The sequence below is a fragment of the Lepidochelys kempii genome, chromosome 2, assembly GCF_965140265.1.
Source record: "Lepidochelys kempii isolate rLepKem1 chromosome 2, rLepKem1.hap2, whole genome shotgun sequence".
Classification (NCBI taxonomy): Eukaryota; Metazoa; Chordata; order Testudines; family Cheloniidae; genus Lepidochelys; species Lepidochelys kempii.
Window position 1 is genome coordinate 259,916,355 of NC_133257.1, and position 13,193 is coordinate 259,929,547.

The 13,193-nt window shown below is 40.0% G+C and overlaps 1 protein-coding gene and 1 long non-coding RNA gene across 3 annotated transcripts in view; one reads left to right on the forward strand and one right to left on the reverse strand.

Annotated features, from left to right (window-relative positions):
- MINDY4 (MINDY lysine 48 deubiquitinase 4) overlaps positions 1-13,193 on the forward strand; it is a 100,377-nt gene that overhangs the window by 62,392 nt on the left and 24,792 nt on the right. For both annotated transcript variants that reach the window (XM_073334753.1, XM_073334752.1), the window contains exons 14-15: positions 10,160-10,223; positions 12,922-13,083. In XM_073334753.1, coding sequence (XP_073190854.1) covers positions 10,160-10,223; positions 12,922-13,083 — 226 coding nt within the window. The remainder of the gene's footprint in view (positions 1-10,159; positions 10,224-12,921; positions 13,084-13,193) is intronic.
- LOC140907852 (uncharacterized) overlaps positions 10,409-13,193 on the reverse strand; it is a 94,411-nt gene continuing 91,626 nt past the window's right edge. The window contains exon 3 of the long non-coding RNA XR_012157658.1: positions 10,409-10,440. This is a non-coding gene — a long non-coding RNA (uncharacterized lncRNA). The remainder of the gene's footprint in view (positions 10,441-13,193) is intronic.

Here is a 13,193-nt window from a genome sequence, read left to right on the forward strand (position 1 = left end):
TTTTATATGGTCAGATGTCACTCAGGAAGCAGTGATCACTAAGTGAGTCAGTTGGTTAGTGTAATAGACATGCTGGCTCTAATTTAGAAGCATTCTTTAAGATAGCCTGTTTTAAATTGAGGGTCACCAGCATGTGGGACAATGGGTGAGATGTTTATTTGCACTTAATAGAGTTCACTGCCATCTGTCTCATGACTAATCAGTAAACTCTATATCACAATGTCAAAGCACACCCTGCAAAAGCCTTTAAGATTCATCCCCAAGTGAAAGAGAAGTGTCAATACATGAAGTGAGCTGTAGCTCACGAAAGCTCATGCTCAAATAAATTGGTTAGTCTCTAAGGTGCCACAAGTACTCCTTTTCCATCATTCATTGTATACCATCTCTCAACAATAACTCTCATGAAGAAATCATTTGTGTTTACATAAGATTATGCATTAGGGTTATCAAAGTGCTTTGCTGCAGTTAGGATTTTCTTCCTCTGACCCCTATATTGTGTTGAAAACAAATCACAATTTGGAACTGAGTTATATATATAATATATATATATATATTCAATTGCTAATCCACTGAGTTTTGTTCCAGGGTTCACAGGTTTTTTTAGTTGACTTAACATTAACATTGCACTACGTTTCCTTTGCCCTTATGCAGAGCTGACACCCAAGCGGTTGGTTTAATAATAGCAATACAGTATCTGTATTTTATAATATAATATATTATATTATAATATATTTTATAATATAATATATTAGCATTATCTTCATCTTATTGGCTGGGGGACTGAGGCCCAAAGAGATGTGGTGGCTTTTTTTAGGCCACACAGGCATGAGATTTTAAAAGATATTTAGGTGCCAAGTGGGTTTTTCATAGGCATGTAAATGCCTAACTCCCATTGATTTCAGTCCATGAATCAGCCATTAACTAGTACCTATTTCTTAAAGATACAAGCAGTGAGGTTAGAGCTCCTGTTATTTTTGAAATCCTAACAGAAGGATTATGCCATGTCTACTTATCTGTAATTGATTTCAGTGGGAGTTAGATGCCTAGACACTTTTGAAAAATCCCACTTGGCACTGATCTGCATTTTCAGGTGTCTAAATATATTTATAAATCTGATCCACAGTTGCAGTGCTGGTACAAAACCCAGCTCTCTTAAAAGCCAGATCTAGCACCATGCCACTGGATAACTTTCAGAAACTGTGCTGCTTTCCTGGCCCTGAATGAGGTAAATAGGACCCAAACAGATCCTTTGTTTATAAGAAACAGGAATTTATCACTAAAGACAGTGAAATGTGTACTCAAACCTCTGCACAGCCTTTAAATAGAAAACTAAACCTTCTTATGTATATTTCAATGACAGATGAGTGGAGATGTCATAATCATCAGTTAGGATTTGAAAAATAACAGGAGATATGACCTTACTACTCATATCATTCAGAAATATGTGCCATTTCGTGGCTCGTACACAGACGTAGTGAATGGTTGTTATTTACACAACTGACATAGTTCTGGGTGAGAATTCAAAGGCCAGGGAGAACTGTTATATTCAGGGCCATCCCTAGGGGGTTGCGGGGCCTGGGACAAATCAGCCTGTATGGGACCCCTTGGGGCAGGGGATGTACTGACTCTCCCCCGGGGGCGCTAGATGGGGCAAGGGGCACGCTGGTGGGGGCAATGGGGCTGCAGCTGCTCCATGGGGCGTGGGCCGAGGAGGCTTATCTGGCGCAAAGTGGTCGGGTGTGCCTGTCTGCTGGATGACAGTGTTGCCTCCTGCCCAGCCTGGGCTGGGATCCCCACACTCCCTGGCCTCCGCATTCAAATAATGGCGGGACTAGGGTGGGCATGCGGGGCAGGGGAGCTGCGTGCGCAGCACCCATCTGCCAGCACAACATCTGTGTGCTGGTGCCATGGGGGAGCCCAGCTGTCTGGAGGGAGGAAGGGCCAGACACACCATGGTGTCTCCTGCTCACTGGCTGCCTCTGCCTGATCTTCTCACTGCTCAGGGCAGACAGCTGCTGTCTTCACCCCATCTGACACCGTGATGTCGAAGTGCGGGGCCCCCCAAAGAGCGGAGCCCAGAGCGGTTGCCCTGGGGACGGCTCTGGTTATACTTAAAGGGATCAAATCCAGCAGTAGAGCTGATTGGGAATTTTCTGTTACAATATTTTTTTTCCACAGAAAATGAATTTCCACAAAATAAAAACTTTCCATGCAAAAATTTCAGTTTTGCCAACATTTTTCAATTGTGCATTGAGAAAATCAAAACAAAATATTTTGTTTCAGCTCATGTCAGCCCAAATCAAAATATTTTGGTTCCTCTAACTGAATTCAAATATTTCATTTCAGGTCAGTTTGCTATTAAACTGTCTGAGTGGTCACAATGCCTCATGGAAGGTGTAGTTTGGGTGCCTCAGTCCACACTTCTCTATAGGCTACAGTCCTTGGCTGGACTACTGATCTCCGAGACCGCACTACAGTCTCTCCTCTGGTTGAACCGATGCAAGAGCCCAGCCCATGGTAGAGAATGAGGGCACAGGGCATTCGAACTACAACTCCCATGAGGCTTTGCTCAGCTCAGAGTTACATAGGTGAGTGTCAAACCAAATTAAATAAAATGTTTGAATTCAGTTCATAAAATCACTCAGAAATAAAAATTTTGGAACTTTCTGTTCCACCAAAAATTTCAAAGTTTTGACTTTTCACCACAATTCAGGATGAAAACAAATTACGGAATTTCCTGCAGGACAGAAATTCCAATTTTTGACCAGCTCTATCCAGCAGTCATTGTAAGTCAGTAAGATCATGGGCATTTTTTAAATAGATCTACACAAGTAACAAAGGTGAAGGGTTGCGCTTTCATGCTGCTCTCTGTATTTTGCGTATGATTTCTTCATACAGCATGCTCACATAACCCTCAGCTGCGGAACTGATAACAAATGGAAAGAGGCAAGAGAGAATTCCTAAGTGAGTTCCTCATGATTTGTTGTTGCCTCTGGTTTGGGAAGCAATGCTAGTTGGTAACGATTGTAACTGCATTTTTACTGCTAGTGGTGAAAAAATCAGAAATAATTGCAGTCTTACATTAGACGCTGTTACATTTCTTCAGACTTCCTCCTCAAACATCTTACTCATCCAGGCAATGTTAGGCACACTCTGTTGCTCTATTAGGACCTTTCTGGCACTGATCCATCCATTCAGAAGCCTACTTTAAAGTCCTGCATCCCACCAGAATGGTCCTGCGGTGAGCCCCCATTGTAGCAACATAAAATCTTCTTGGCCTCTCTCCCTCCTTTGTTATACATGAGACCATCTGTTCTATAACCTATTGCCAAACCGAGGCCCAGTTGACCAATTGAATATGTTATCTCAGATTCCTGTATGCAAGCACAGTGCATTACCACTTTGAAGCTAGCTTGTCATCCCCTCAAGACTAAATATAATATTGGCTACATCACACACACCGTCAGTGTATTACTCACAAACTTCAGGAACTTATTTGGCCAGCGTGGACCATGGGCATTTCACTGCTTAATAGTAGCTCATTGCAACTAGATTTGTGCACACAGCAGTGCTTATTTGAACCTTTTTAACTTTTTAAAAAGTGTTTCTTATGAATGAAGAAAATAGTCATTTGATCTCTGAAAAACCACCAAAAAGTTAGGGGTCAAGAGGAGACTGTGTAGGTCATTAAAGGTGACTTATTATAAACCCAGCAAAATGTGAGTCAACCTGTATCTCCTTATTGCGACCCCCAATCTCTAGTAATTGCATCTTTGTAGTCTTTTCTCTTCCACAAATGTGTCCAGCTCCTTCTTGAATTGTCTTATGCAGTTCTTCTTCAAGTGCTCACACATGTCCATTATGCTGTATGTGTGTGTTAGCCTCGTGCACAGTTATTTGAGAACTTTTTCCCTCAGTGGTACCCATCAGGTCAGCTCAAGCTCCCTCTATTGCCTTACGCGGCTGTGCACTGGTATAAGAGGATGGAGCTGCCCATTGATTCCTTCAGTTCCTTCTTACTGCCAGCGATGGTTGTTGGAGTGATCTTAGACTACTTATCACAAGTGTTTCCCTCACTCCTTTGCGTTAGGAATTAGTTAGTTAAGATAAGTTAGTTTTAGCTAGTTTTTTTACTGATAGATTTAGTCTTAGGTCTTTTGGACTACATTTTTGATTCTTTAGTACAGGGCTGGGTGCCAAAACGATGCCATGTTCACCAGGGTATACGTCCTGCCACACTTGTGCTAAATCCATGCCAGGCAGTGACCCATGCCTGGTGTGTGGGAAAATCCCACTCCAGCGACAGATGTCACATCTACAAATGGTTTGAACCTCACTCAAAGGACAGAGTGGTCAGGCTCAAGGGGCTACTCTGGGAGGCAGCACTTCAGGCACCACTGGACTCATTTCACACAGAGAGAGCACCGAGTTCATCAGCCTCGGTGTGGAGCATGCCAGAGATGTCTGTGGTTCCTTGGTCCCTCTTGTTGGTACCAAAGGAAAGGCTTAGACCTTCCTCAGGTGTGGTACCACATTTGATTGTGTCAGTGCCTAAGCCTAGTAAAGACAGAGACTCTAGCCTAGGAAACACGGTGGGAAAAGTCTTTTGCTTGAGCAATCTGCAGCTAAAACGAAGAGATCGCTGGCTCTGGAGCAATATATTCACTGATATGTGTGATAAATGATTAAATATAAAATAACCACAAAAGTGACATTCATGCTACTCCACTTGTTAACTCTCTCAGTTCAGGGATTGCCTACACTACCACATGGGGTCGATCCAAGGTATGCAACTTCAGCTACGTGAATAGCGTAGCTGAAGTTGACGTACTTAGATCTACTTACCGCGGAGTTTTCACTGCGGTAAGTCGACAGCTGATGCTCTTTCATCGACTCCGCTTGTGCTTCTCGTTCTGGTGGCAAAAAGTTCCATTAAAAAAAAAAAGAACAAAGCAACAACAACTAACTCAGAATATGTGGAAAATGAAACCTTGGGCTTTTATGAAACAGAACAGAGTGGAAAACGCTCTCAAATTTACCAAAGTTTCAGCTGATTTTCCCTCCCCTCAAGCTTTGATCAGTTATATTTGCTAAGCTTAAGTATCAACATCAATGTGGACAAATAGGTCGGTCTTGGTTTAGTATCTTTGTTTACTGTGGCAGGCTTTGATACAGAAGAGCTTGACATGGTAAATACAGAAAACAATCAACATACTTTGGTAAAATGAAGGGCTGAGTTGAAGCTGCCTGGATTTGAAGTACCTACATGGAGTAAGTTGTATTAAATCAGAATACAGAATGTATTAAAACTGACTGTCTTGTTAATGGAACTACTCACATGCTTAAAGTTAAACATGTATTTGCTGAGCTGGGACCCAAACAAGAAAAAACAGTGAGTTAAGAACAACACTGTGTCCTTGCTTTTATTGAGTCACATCACAACCTTCACAGTTTTTAAACATCGGGTTTTTTCTGCCCTTTTTTAAACATCTGTTACCTTTGTAAAAGGACTTTCATACTGTGCAAATGTGGAAAAAAATAGACCATTAATACAAAAAGCCATTAATCTGCCCTGTCATTCCTCATATCTCCTTTATACTTATTTGAGATCTTTACATTCAAAGAGGAGTTTTTCTCCTTCTTAGCGTCAATTCTATTTCTGTAGTGGACTCCTAATTGTGTGTTTGTTAATATAACAGTGTTGCCATGAAAATGGGTGTGATGTCATCAATTTACTATTACAGCTTCACCTCAGGATTAAGGAACTGACATTAACTTAAACACACACTTTTTTTTTTTTATAGCTAGCAAACTGAAGGAAAATCTAAGATAAATAATGAACAGTAACCAGTTTTATGCTTGTTTTGCTATGTCAGCGTTTCCCCCAGTATTAAATGTATGCCTGGTTTTTGGATTTAATGTGCAATTCTCAGCTGTTTTCCATTAAAGACAGGGCATGGATTTTCCTTGGAGCTTGCAGGTTTTTGAATCAACAGATTGAGAACATAAACCATTATAGAGCATTGTTTTTTTAACATGAGTGTCACACATCTGATGTCCATCTGATTAAGTATTTCAAACCGTCGTGTTCAGTATTCAAGTATTTTTGTTTCTTTACATTTTTTGAACTTCTATGTGTGCATTCTTAAAAATTGGATAGAACCTGGATACCGCTCACTAGAAATCCCCATTCTCACTACAGTTTCAGTTAAATATGGGGTTTTTTTCTTTACTTTTCCTAAACTCTTGTGTAATTTGTTTGTAATTTCTAAATCAGGAGTGGCTGCAATGTACTGATAGGTTTAATAAGAGGGACAGATCGAAGTAGGTGAATGGATACAAAGTTTTGGGGCTGATAGTAAGCTGATGTAAATTGTATTCGCTCCATTGATTTCAAAGGAGCGTTGTCAATGGAGCAATGAGAATTTATATCAGCGGAGGCTCTTACCCATACAGTTTGTATAGCTCTTTGAGATTAATGGCACTGTAGTGCTTATAATTCCAATAGGACTCAAGGTTAATATATAATAATGTGGTTGAGCCCAGGCAAAATGAGATTAATTGTATGTCAGGATGATATTCTGTAATGTGTATCTGAACCAGTCCTGCCTCTAACAGCAGCCTTCTGAGACAGTGTTGGAAAGCATCAGAAAAGTGCATGCGGGCCACTGGATTGTTTTATAACTATAGAAGGGCTCCACTGTGGTATTTTTGTCATGAAGGGACAAACTGATACAAAGCAAAAGAATTACACTGGGAACTTACCATCGCCAAAAAAATATTTTAAAAGAATAATATGTGATGATAGAGATGGCTACAAATAATTGGGTATAGGGAAGGGAGTTTTAACATCAGCATTTGGGTTCCAAATGGAGCAAATGTGTTTCCCGTAAATACAGTGCAAGCTGAAAATAGAAAACACATCTAGTAATAATAGTTCATCTGTAAGACCTTTGAGAACAATCTGGAAGTCCAAAGCTATCATTATGGCTTTATGCAAATAGGTGCCCATTCAGGGCAGCACTTAAGAATGAACTTAACTTTAAGGACGTTCTTAAGCGCTTTCCTGAATCAGATCCTTGGTATCTAACTGGATCATTTTCTTTACAGACCATTGCTTATGACCCAAATCCCATAACTAACTTGATTCCATGTTTTCAGCCTCCAATCAAAATATTTTCTCCCACTCCACAGAAATACTTCCATGCTATCGTAACAGAGGAAAATATTGATAATGTCACACCCTGAAGATGCACAAGAGCCCTATAGGGTAATGAAAGAAGGCAATCCCCCTTTTTAATGGCCTTGTACTTGAGCAGCATCTTTTCATTGACTTGAGACCCTCCTGACCTAGGGAATAGAGCCAGGAGACTGGGATTTTATACCCAGCTGAACCACTGACTCACTGTGTACCATTGGACAAAATTCATAGTCCCTCAGTTTCCCCATCTTTAACTTAAGGATAAAGATACTCACCACTGTAGAGTGCTTGAAGACTTAGGGCTTGTCTACACTGGCCTGGTAAATTGGTGCTGCTGTGATTGATTCAGTGGCATTGATTTAGCGGGTCTGGTGAAGATGCGATAAGTCGATGGGAGAGCCCTCTTCCATTGACTTCAGTACTCCACCTCCCCGAGAGGTTGAAGCTAAATTGGCGGGAGAGCATCTTCCATCGACAAAGCATGGTGTAGACACTGTGTTAGGTTGAGATAAGCTACGTCGCTCACGGGGGTGATTTTTTCACACCCCTGAGTGACGTAACTTACATCGATTTAGGCAGAAGCATAAACCAGGACTGACAGATGGAAAATGCTATTGAAGTGGTATTATTAATAACAATAATTTATTTATTAAGGTTCTTTAGACAATTTATTACCAGGACATCAAAATTAATGACCCTTTCACAAGCTGCATGTCTTCAACGTACTGCATTGCAAGCTGACAAAAATATACAATGCAATGTCGTTACCTGTATTTATTTTCAGTCTATACAGTGCCTAAAGTGTGCTAGGCCTGTCAAATACCACACCTCTTATTGTACTGTAAATAAACACTCTGGCTTGCATGCTAACTTCTTGGGAATGGGGAACTGTAGTGACAGTATGATTTATAATCGTTGTAAATCTTATAGCTATATGTTTGGTGGTTGTTTCCTCCCTAGCAGAAATGATTTGAAATGCACATGTTTCTTCTTGAAAATCTGAGATACACCTCTAAAGTCCCATATTGTTTGCACCTAAAGAGGCAATTAGAACTTCCTTCCATTGTCCTGCTTGTATGTCCCATTGCCCCTAGCTGACGTATATTGTATAGTCCGCTCATTTCGGACAAGGCTATGGCATTTTCAAGATGCAACTGTTTCTAAAACTAATAAGTGGCCAAATTCCAAAGATTATTATCGTTCCATCCATGCCTTGAAAGGTTGTGATCTCTTTATACAAGACTTTTCCACACCACATACACAGTGTTCATGGATTCTTCTTAGCCCTTTTGATTCAGCACAAATATTATTAGCTAGTAAGGCACTTAGACATCACTGGAACTGGCTCTTGGATTGCCCTTCTCATTTATACACATGAAGTAGTGCACATGTGAACCTCAGCAGGTTCAGTTCAGATATAGTGATTCTAAGGACCTCTTCAGTCCTGAAAGCAGGCTGGAAATCTTAAAAGATTTACAATACATCCTGCGTTTGGCACTACAAGTAATACCACAAGAAACATATCTCTACAATATTTGGGACGTAACCAGGAACTGCAGAGTTGCCCCAACTTTTTTATTCTTAGAACCAAATTTTTGAACTGAAAATAAGTGTTAAGTTCGTGTTTTGGATGAAATGTCAAGTTAAATCCTATTTTAACCACACCAAGTGCACCATAATACCTTTTCCATTATCACAGACATATTATACAGCTATATGTATTTTTTAAAGCTGAAATTGAAGGGGTCCAAAGACAAGCAACAAAAATTGTTAGATGTATGGAAAGGCTTACATATCAGGAGAGAGTGAAAAGATTAGAATTGTTCAGCTTAGAGAGGAGACACATAAGAGGTAACATGCAACAGGTATATAAAACAATGAAATATATAGAGAAAGTCAGTCAGATAAGCCCTTTATCTGTTTACTAATACGAGAATAAGGGGAACCAATGTAACTGGAATTGGCACATTTAAAACTGAAAGAAGAAATACTTTTTAGGCCAGCACATGGAATTTATTGCCATAAAATTGTCATAGGGTCCAGTTGATTGATTGCATTCAGAAAAGGATCAGACATTTATAGGTATAAGAATATTTACAATTACATGAGAATTATAATGGATATAAACCCTCATGTCTCAGGGCATAATCCAACCACTAACTGATGGGATTTAGGAAAAAAACCTTCCTCTTTGGGGAGAGTATTCCATAATGTCTACTAGGATGTTTCTTGAATCTTCTTCTGAATTATCTGATGCTGACCACTATCTGAGACAGAGTACTGGAGTAGCTGGACCAGTGGCATGAAGCACTATGATGATTCTGTTGTTTCTAAGAATAAAGGACCTCAGAATAGGGTTTTTACTTTGCATATTGTTCTTCCATGTTGTGTATGGTAGATTCTACTATGTATAGTACATATACAGAATTGTCTGCAGTTAATGGACACATCCCATTGATAGCAATGAGAATTTCCCTAGAGATCAAAGACAGACTAACCTGGTGGAGGCACCTTTGTTAGTAATATCTATATTTCATATCTGAAACATTACATAAAATACAAAATCAAGTATGTCCTAAAACAATCATCCTTGGAAGTCATGCATATATATGAAGAATGCTTGCGTATCTTCTTCTAACACTCTTTTTTTGCTCAATAGTTATTTAAGCAAAACGCTCTAGGAGCTGTGAGTTTTGTAGCTTTAACTATTGTTGAAAACAGCTTCCCTTTCTCTTTACTGCTACAGTTTACCACTTAATTGCTAATTTCTTTTAAAACAACTTGCTATGTCTGCTATGTCTTCAGCAGGTTTTAGGTAACTACATAAACAAGCATATTTTTTCTTAGAGAAATGTACCCAAAACAAATCCAAAAACTGAGCCATGTTAGCAACTTTCCAAGCCTTAGAAATGTTAAATCCTGTGAAATTATGATTAAACTTTCCCAAACCTTTTTCAGGGTGCGCAATGATTTTGATGTGCTCACTAACCAACTGATTGGCACCCATGGCTACTGTACACAAGTAAGTAAGGGAGGTGGGTGAGTGTTAAAGACAGCATGTGCAAAAAGCCAACATGATATGAACTATACTCCATGAAGAAACAACACTCTTGACTTCAGGTTCCTCATGTGTTTTTCCCTTTTTTTAAGTGTCTTCCTCCTTTTTTCTTTTATAAGACTTTCGTTTTCTCTTCTTTGTTCTGAGAGCCTCTCGCTTTGTGAATCTTCTCCTTACCTGCCTGAAACAAAATTTTTTATTATTTCCATTTTTCTATTTTTTCTTTGTTTTTCTAATTGTTTTATTTTTGCAAGCTCAGTTGGGACCTAATCCAAAGCTTGCTGTAGTCAGTGGGCTTTTGATCGATACCTGAGTTGGGTTTCTGGTGCATCTTTCTCCCATCCCCATTTAATGAACTGGATGCTCAGTTGCTGGGTTCTTGGATCAGGGGGACCTAACAAATACCACTGAGCCGCCATGTAAGCATCAATGATGCAGGAAGCAGTGTTTGTTGTTCAGAAATTACTGTTCTTCCTTCCGATTTAGTATTGAACTAAGGCTGCAGGGCTGGTGGAGTTCCTGTCTTCCAATGAGAAATAAAATTGAGGTCCTGAAAATCTGTAATCATTAAATTGGCATGTCCTCATAAAGAAGTAGTTGTAATCTTATTGCCCTGGTGAAACTTAAACTCAAGACATTCTGTCTACAGTACCTAAATTATTGCTGCAGGAAAAAGGCACTATTCACTTCCTTTCCCAAACCTGTTGTGCGGTGTTGCTGTGTGTGTTAAACATCTTTGGTGCTTCTTGTAAGAGGGGGCTATACTTCCCTGGTGGACTAAGAGCTCCCTTGCTGTAGTTTGTACATCCGTGCAAGTCTATAAAGCTCCTGGGATCCTTTGGAATAAAAACTGGCTATAAATATGTAAATTTGTTATTGATATCATAAATCAAGTCTAAACTGGCAAGAGCTTAATTCTTTCTGCCTTCGAGCTATGGCAACTTGAAACTTTTTTCCTCAAAATTATCTTCATATTTTGTTTTTTCTCTGTGGACCCTCACAATATTGTGTATTAATGCTCAGCCAATTCCTTTGTGTGGCATAATTCGCTTCTGTGTATTGCCATGTGCCATTAGTGTCAGCGTGTTTTGTGGAGACCTTATCCAAAGTGAGATGTGCGTGGTGTCCCATTCAGTTCCATCGGCTTTATACTCACACACCACTCTGACTCCATGGACTGGCCAACAGTAATATTAGAAGGAACAGCATGAGCAGACTCTGGCAGATGTAGTGTATAGTCCGTAAGTGGTGGTACAGGCCATGACTAAGCCCACCACTGATTATTGTACGTAAGTGGCAGAGGAGGGTGTTTCAGAGTTGTACTGGGTGAATTTAATACATTGTTACAACATGGAAGGCTGTTTTGTACAAGCAAGACTTGTTCTCTTCTCTGTCCCTAGAAAATGAACACATCCATATAACACTCATTTCTTGGCCTTTCTTTATGAAACAATGTTAGGAATCTACCCTGCCTGATTTTGAATTTCAATGTGAATGGATTAAATGCTCTCCATGGAAAGCCACCCAATGGCTTTATGAGTTTTGTCTCTTTCAATTCACAGGGCATGGGAGGAACATGTTCTTTGGCTTAGATACACATGGCATTTCACCCTTTGAGATGTGCTTTGGGATTCAGGTTCCAAGAAGCCCAAACCATCAAAGCACAGCTCAGGTCAAACCCCTAATGGCTCAATCCCCTTCCACAGTCACAATTTTCTGAGACCTTTATTGTATTTTAAAGCTGTCCTTCCACAGTGGATCCACCTGCTTGCAGTGTTCTCCAACATGATCTTCAATGGTAATACCATTGCAGTGAGAGGCCTGGGGTTCACACTGGCTTTCAAAGGCAGCAGTGATACGGGCCATATAGATAGATACTGCATGTCCCTGCCTCCATGAAGGTAAATCCATCTCTGAGTGAGTCCAGGTTCACAAAAGTTAGTAAACCTTTTGGCAAATCTAATCTGATAGAAAAAGTATGCCCACACACATGCAGAAATGTCAGGAAAATATTATAAAATACTTGTTTACTCAACTCCTAGTTAACCATATCTTGATAATGTCTTCTGGTATTGCAATGTTTCTCAACCAGTGGGTTGCAGCCCCTCAAGGGGACAGGTAATGTAAGTCAATTGGGGGTGGGGGTATCCTTAGCCAGTGAAAATTTTATTACAATCTAAAGCAAAGAAAATCACGCTCCCCCACTCCCTGCATCTGCTCACCCTTCAAGCTCAAGTATGTCAGCCTCTTGAAAAACACGCACACATCGATTACATAGGCTTAGCATTTATGCTGATACATTTTTTACTCTTACTGTTACAGAACATGTCAGGGCTAGTGAAAATGATTGACTTAGAATAAGGGGTGCCAACCTAGAAAGGTTGAGAATAGTATTGGATGTAAGGTTGTATTGGATGTAAACTGGCTTTCCTGCCCTAATCTGGCTGGCCTTTTAAATCCAGTTGATGTTTCTTCATTGCACTTTGGGGTAGGAATCCTGAAGCACATCCTTTGAAAAGCCCACTGCTTAGCTAATGCCTTTATTCCAGATAAGGGTAACTCCCCACTTCAGTAAAAGCTGTGGTTACCACAATGTGTTGTGTTGATTCTTAGTGAGCTGGCGAGATGTATAGTTGATGACTTTTTTTTATATTATAAACAGGAACTTGTGAACTTGCTGCTGACTGGTAAAGCTGTGTCCAACGTGTTCAATGATGTAATAGAGCTGGATTCTGGAAATGGAAATATCACAGTTTTGAAAGGAATCACTAACCGCAGTGATATCGGCTTGCTGTCTCTCTTTGAGCACTATGATGTTTGCCAGGTATGTACCATTTGCTTTTGAGTTTAGTTTAAAAGGGAAGCAATTTACAAATCTGAAACTTGACATGGACTGGATGCTTGCAGTAAGACATTATATTTCACTTACTGTGT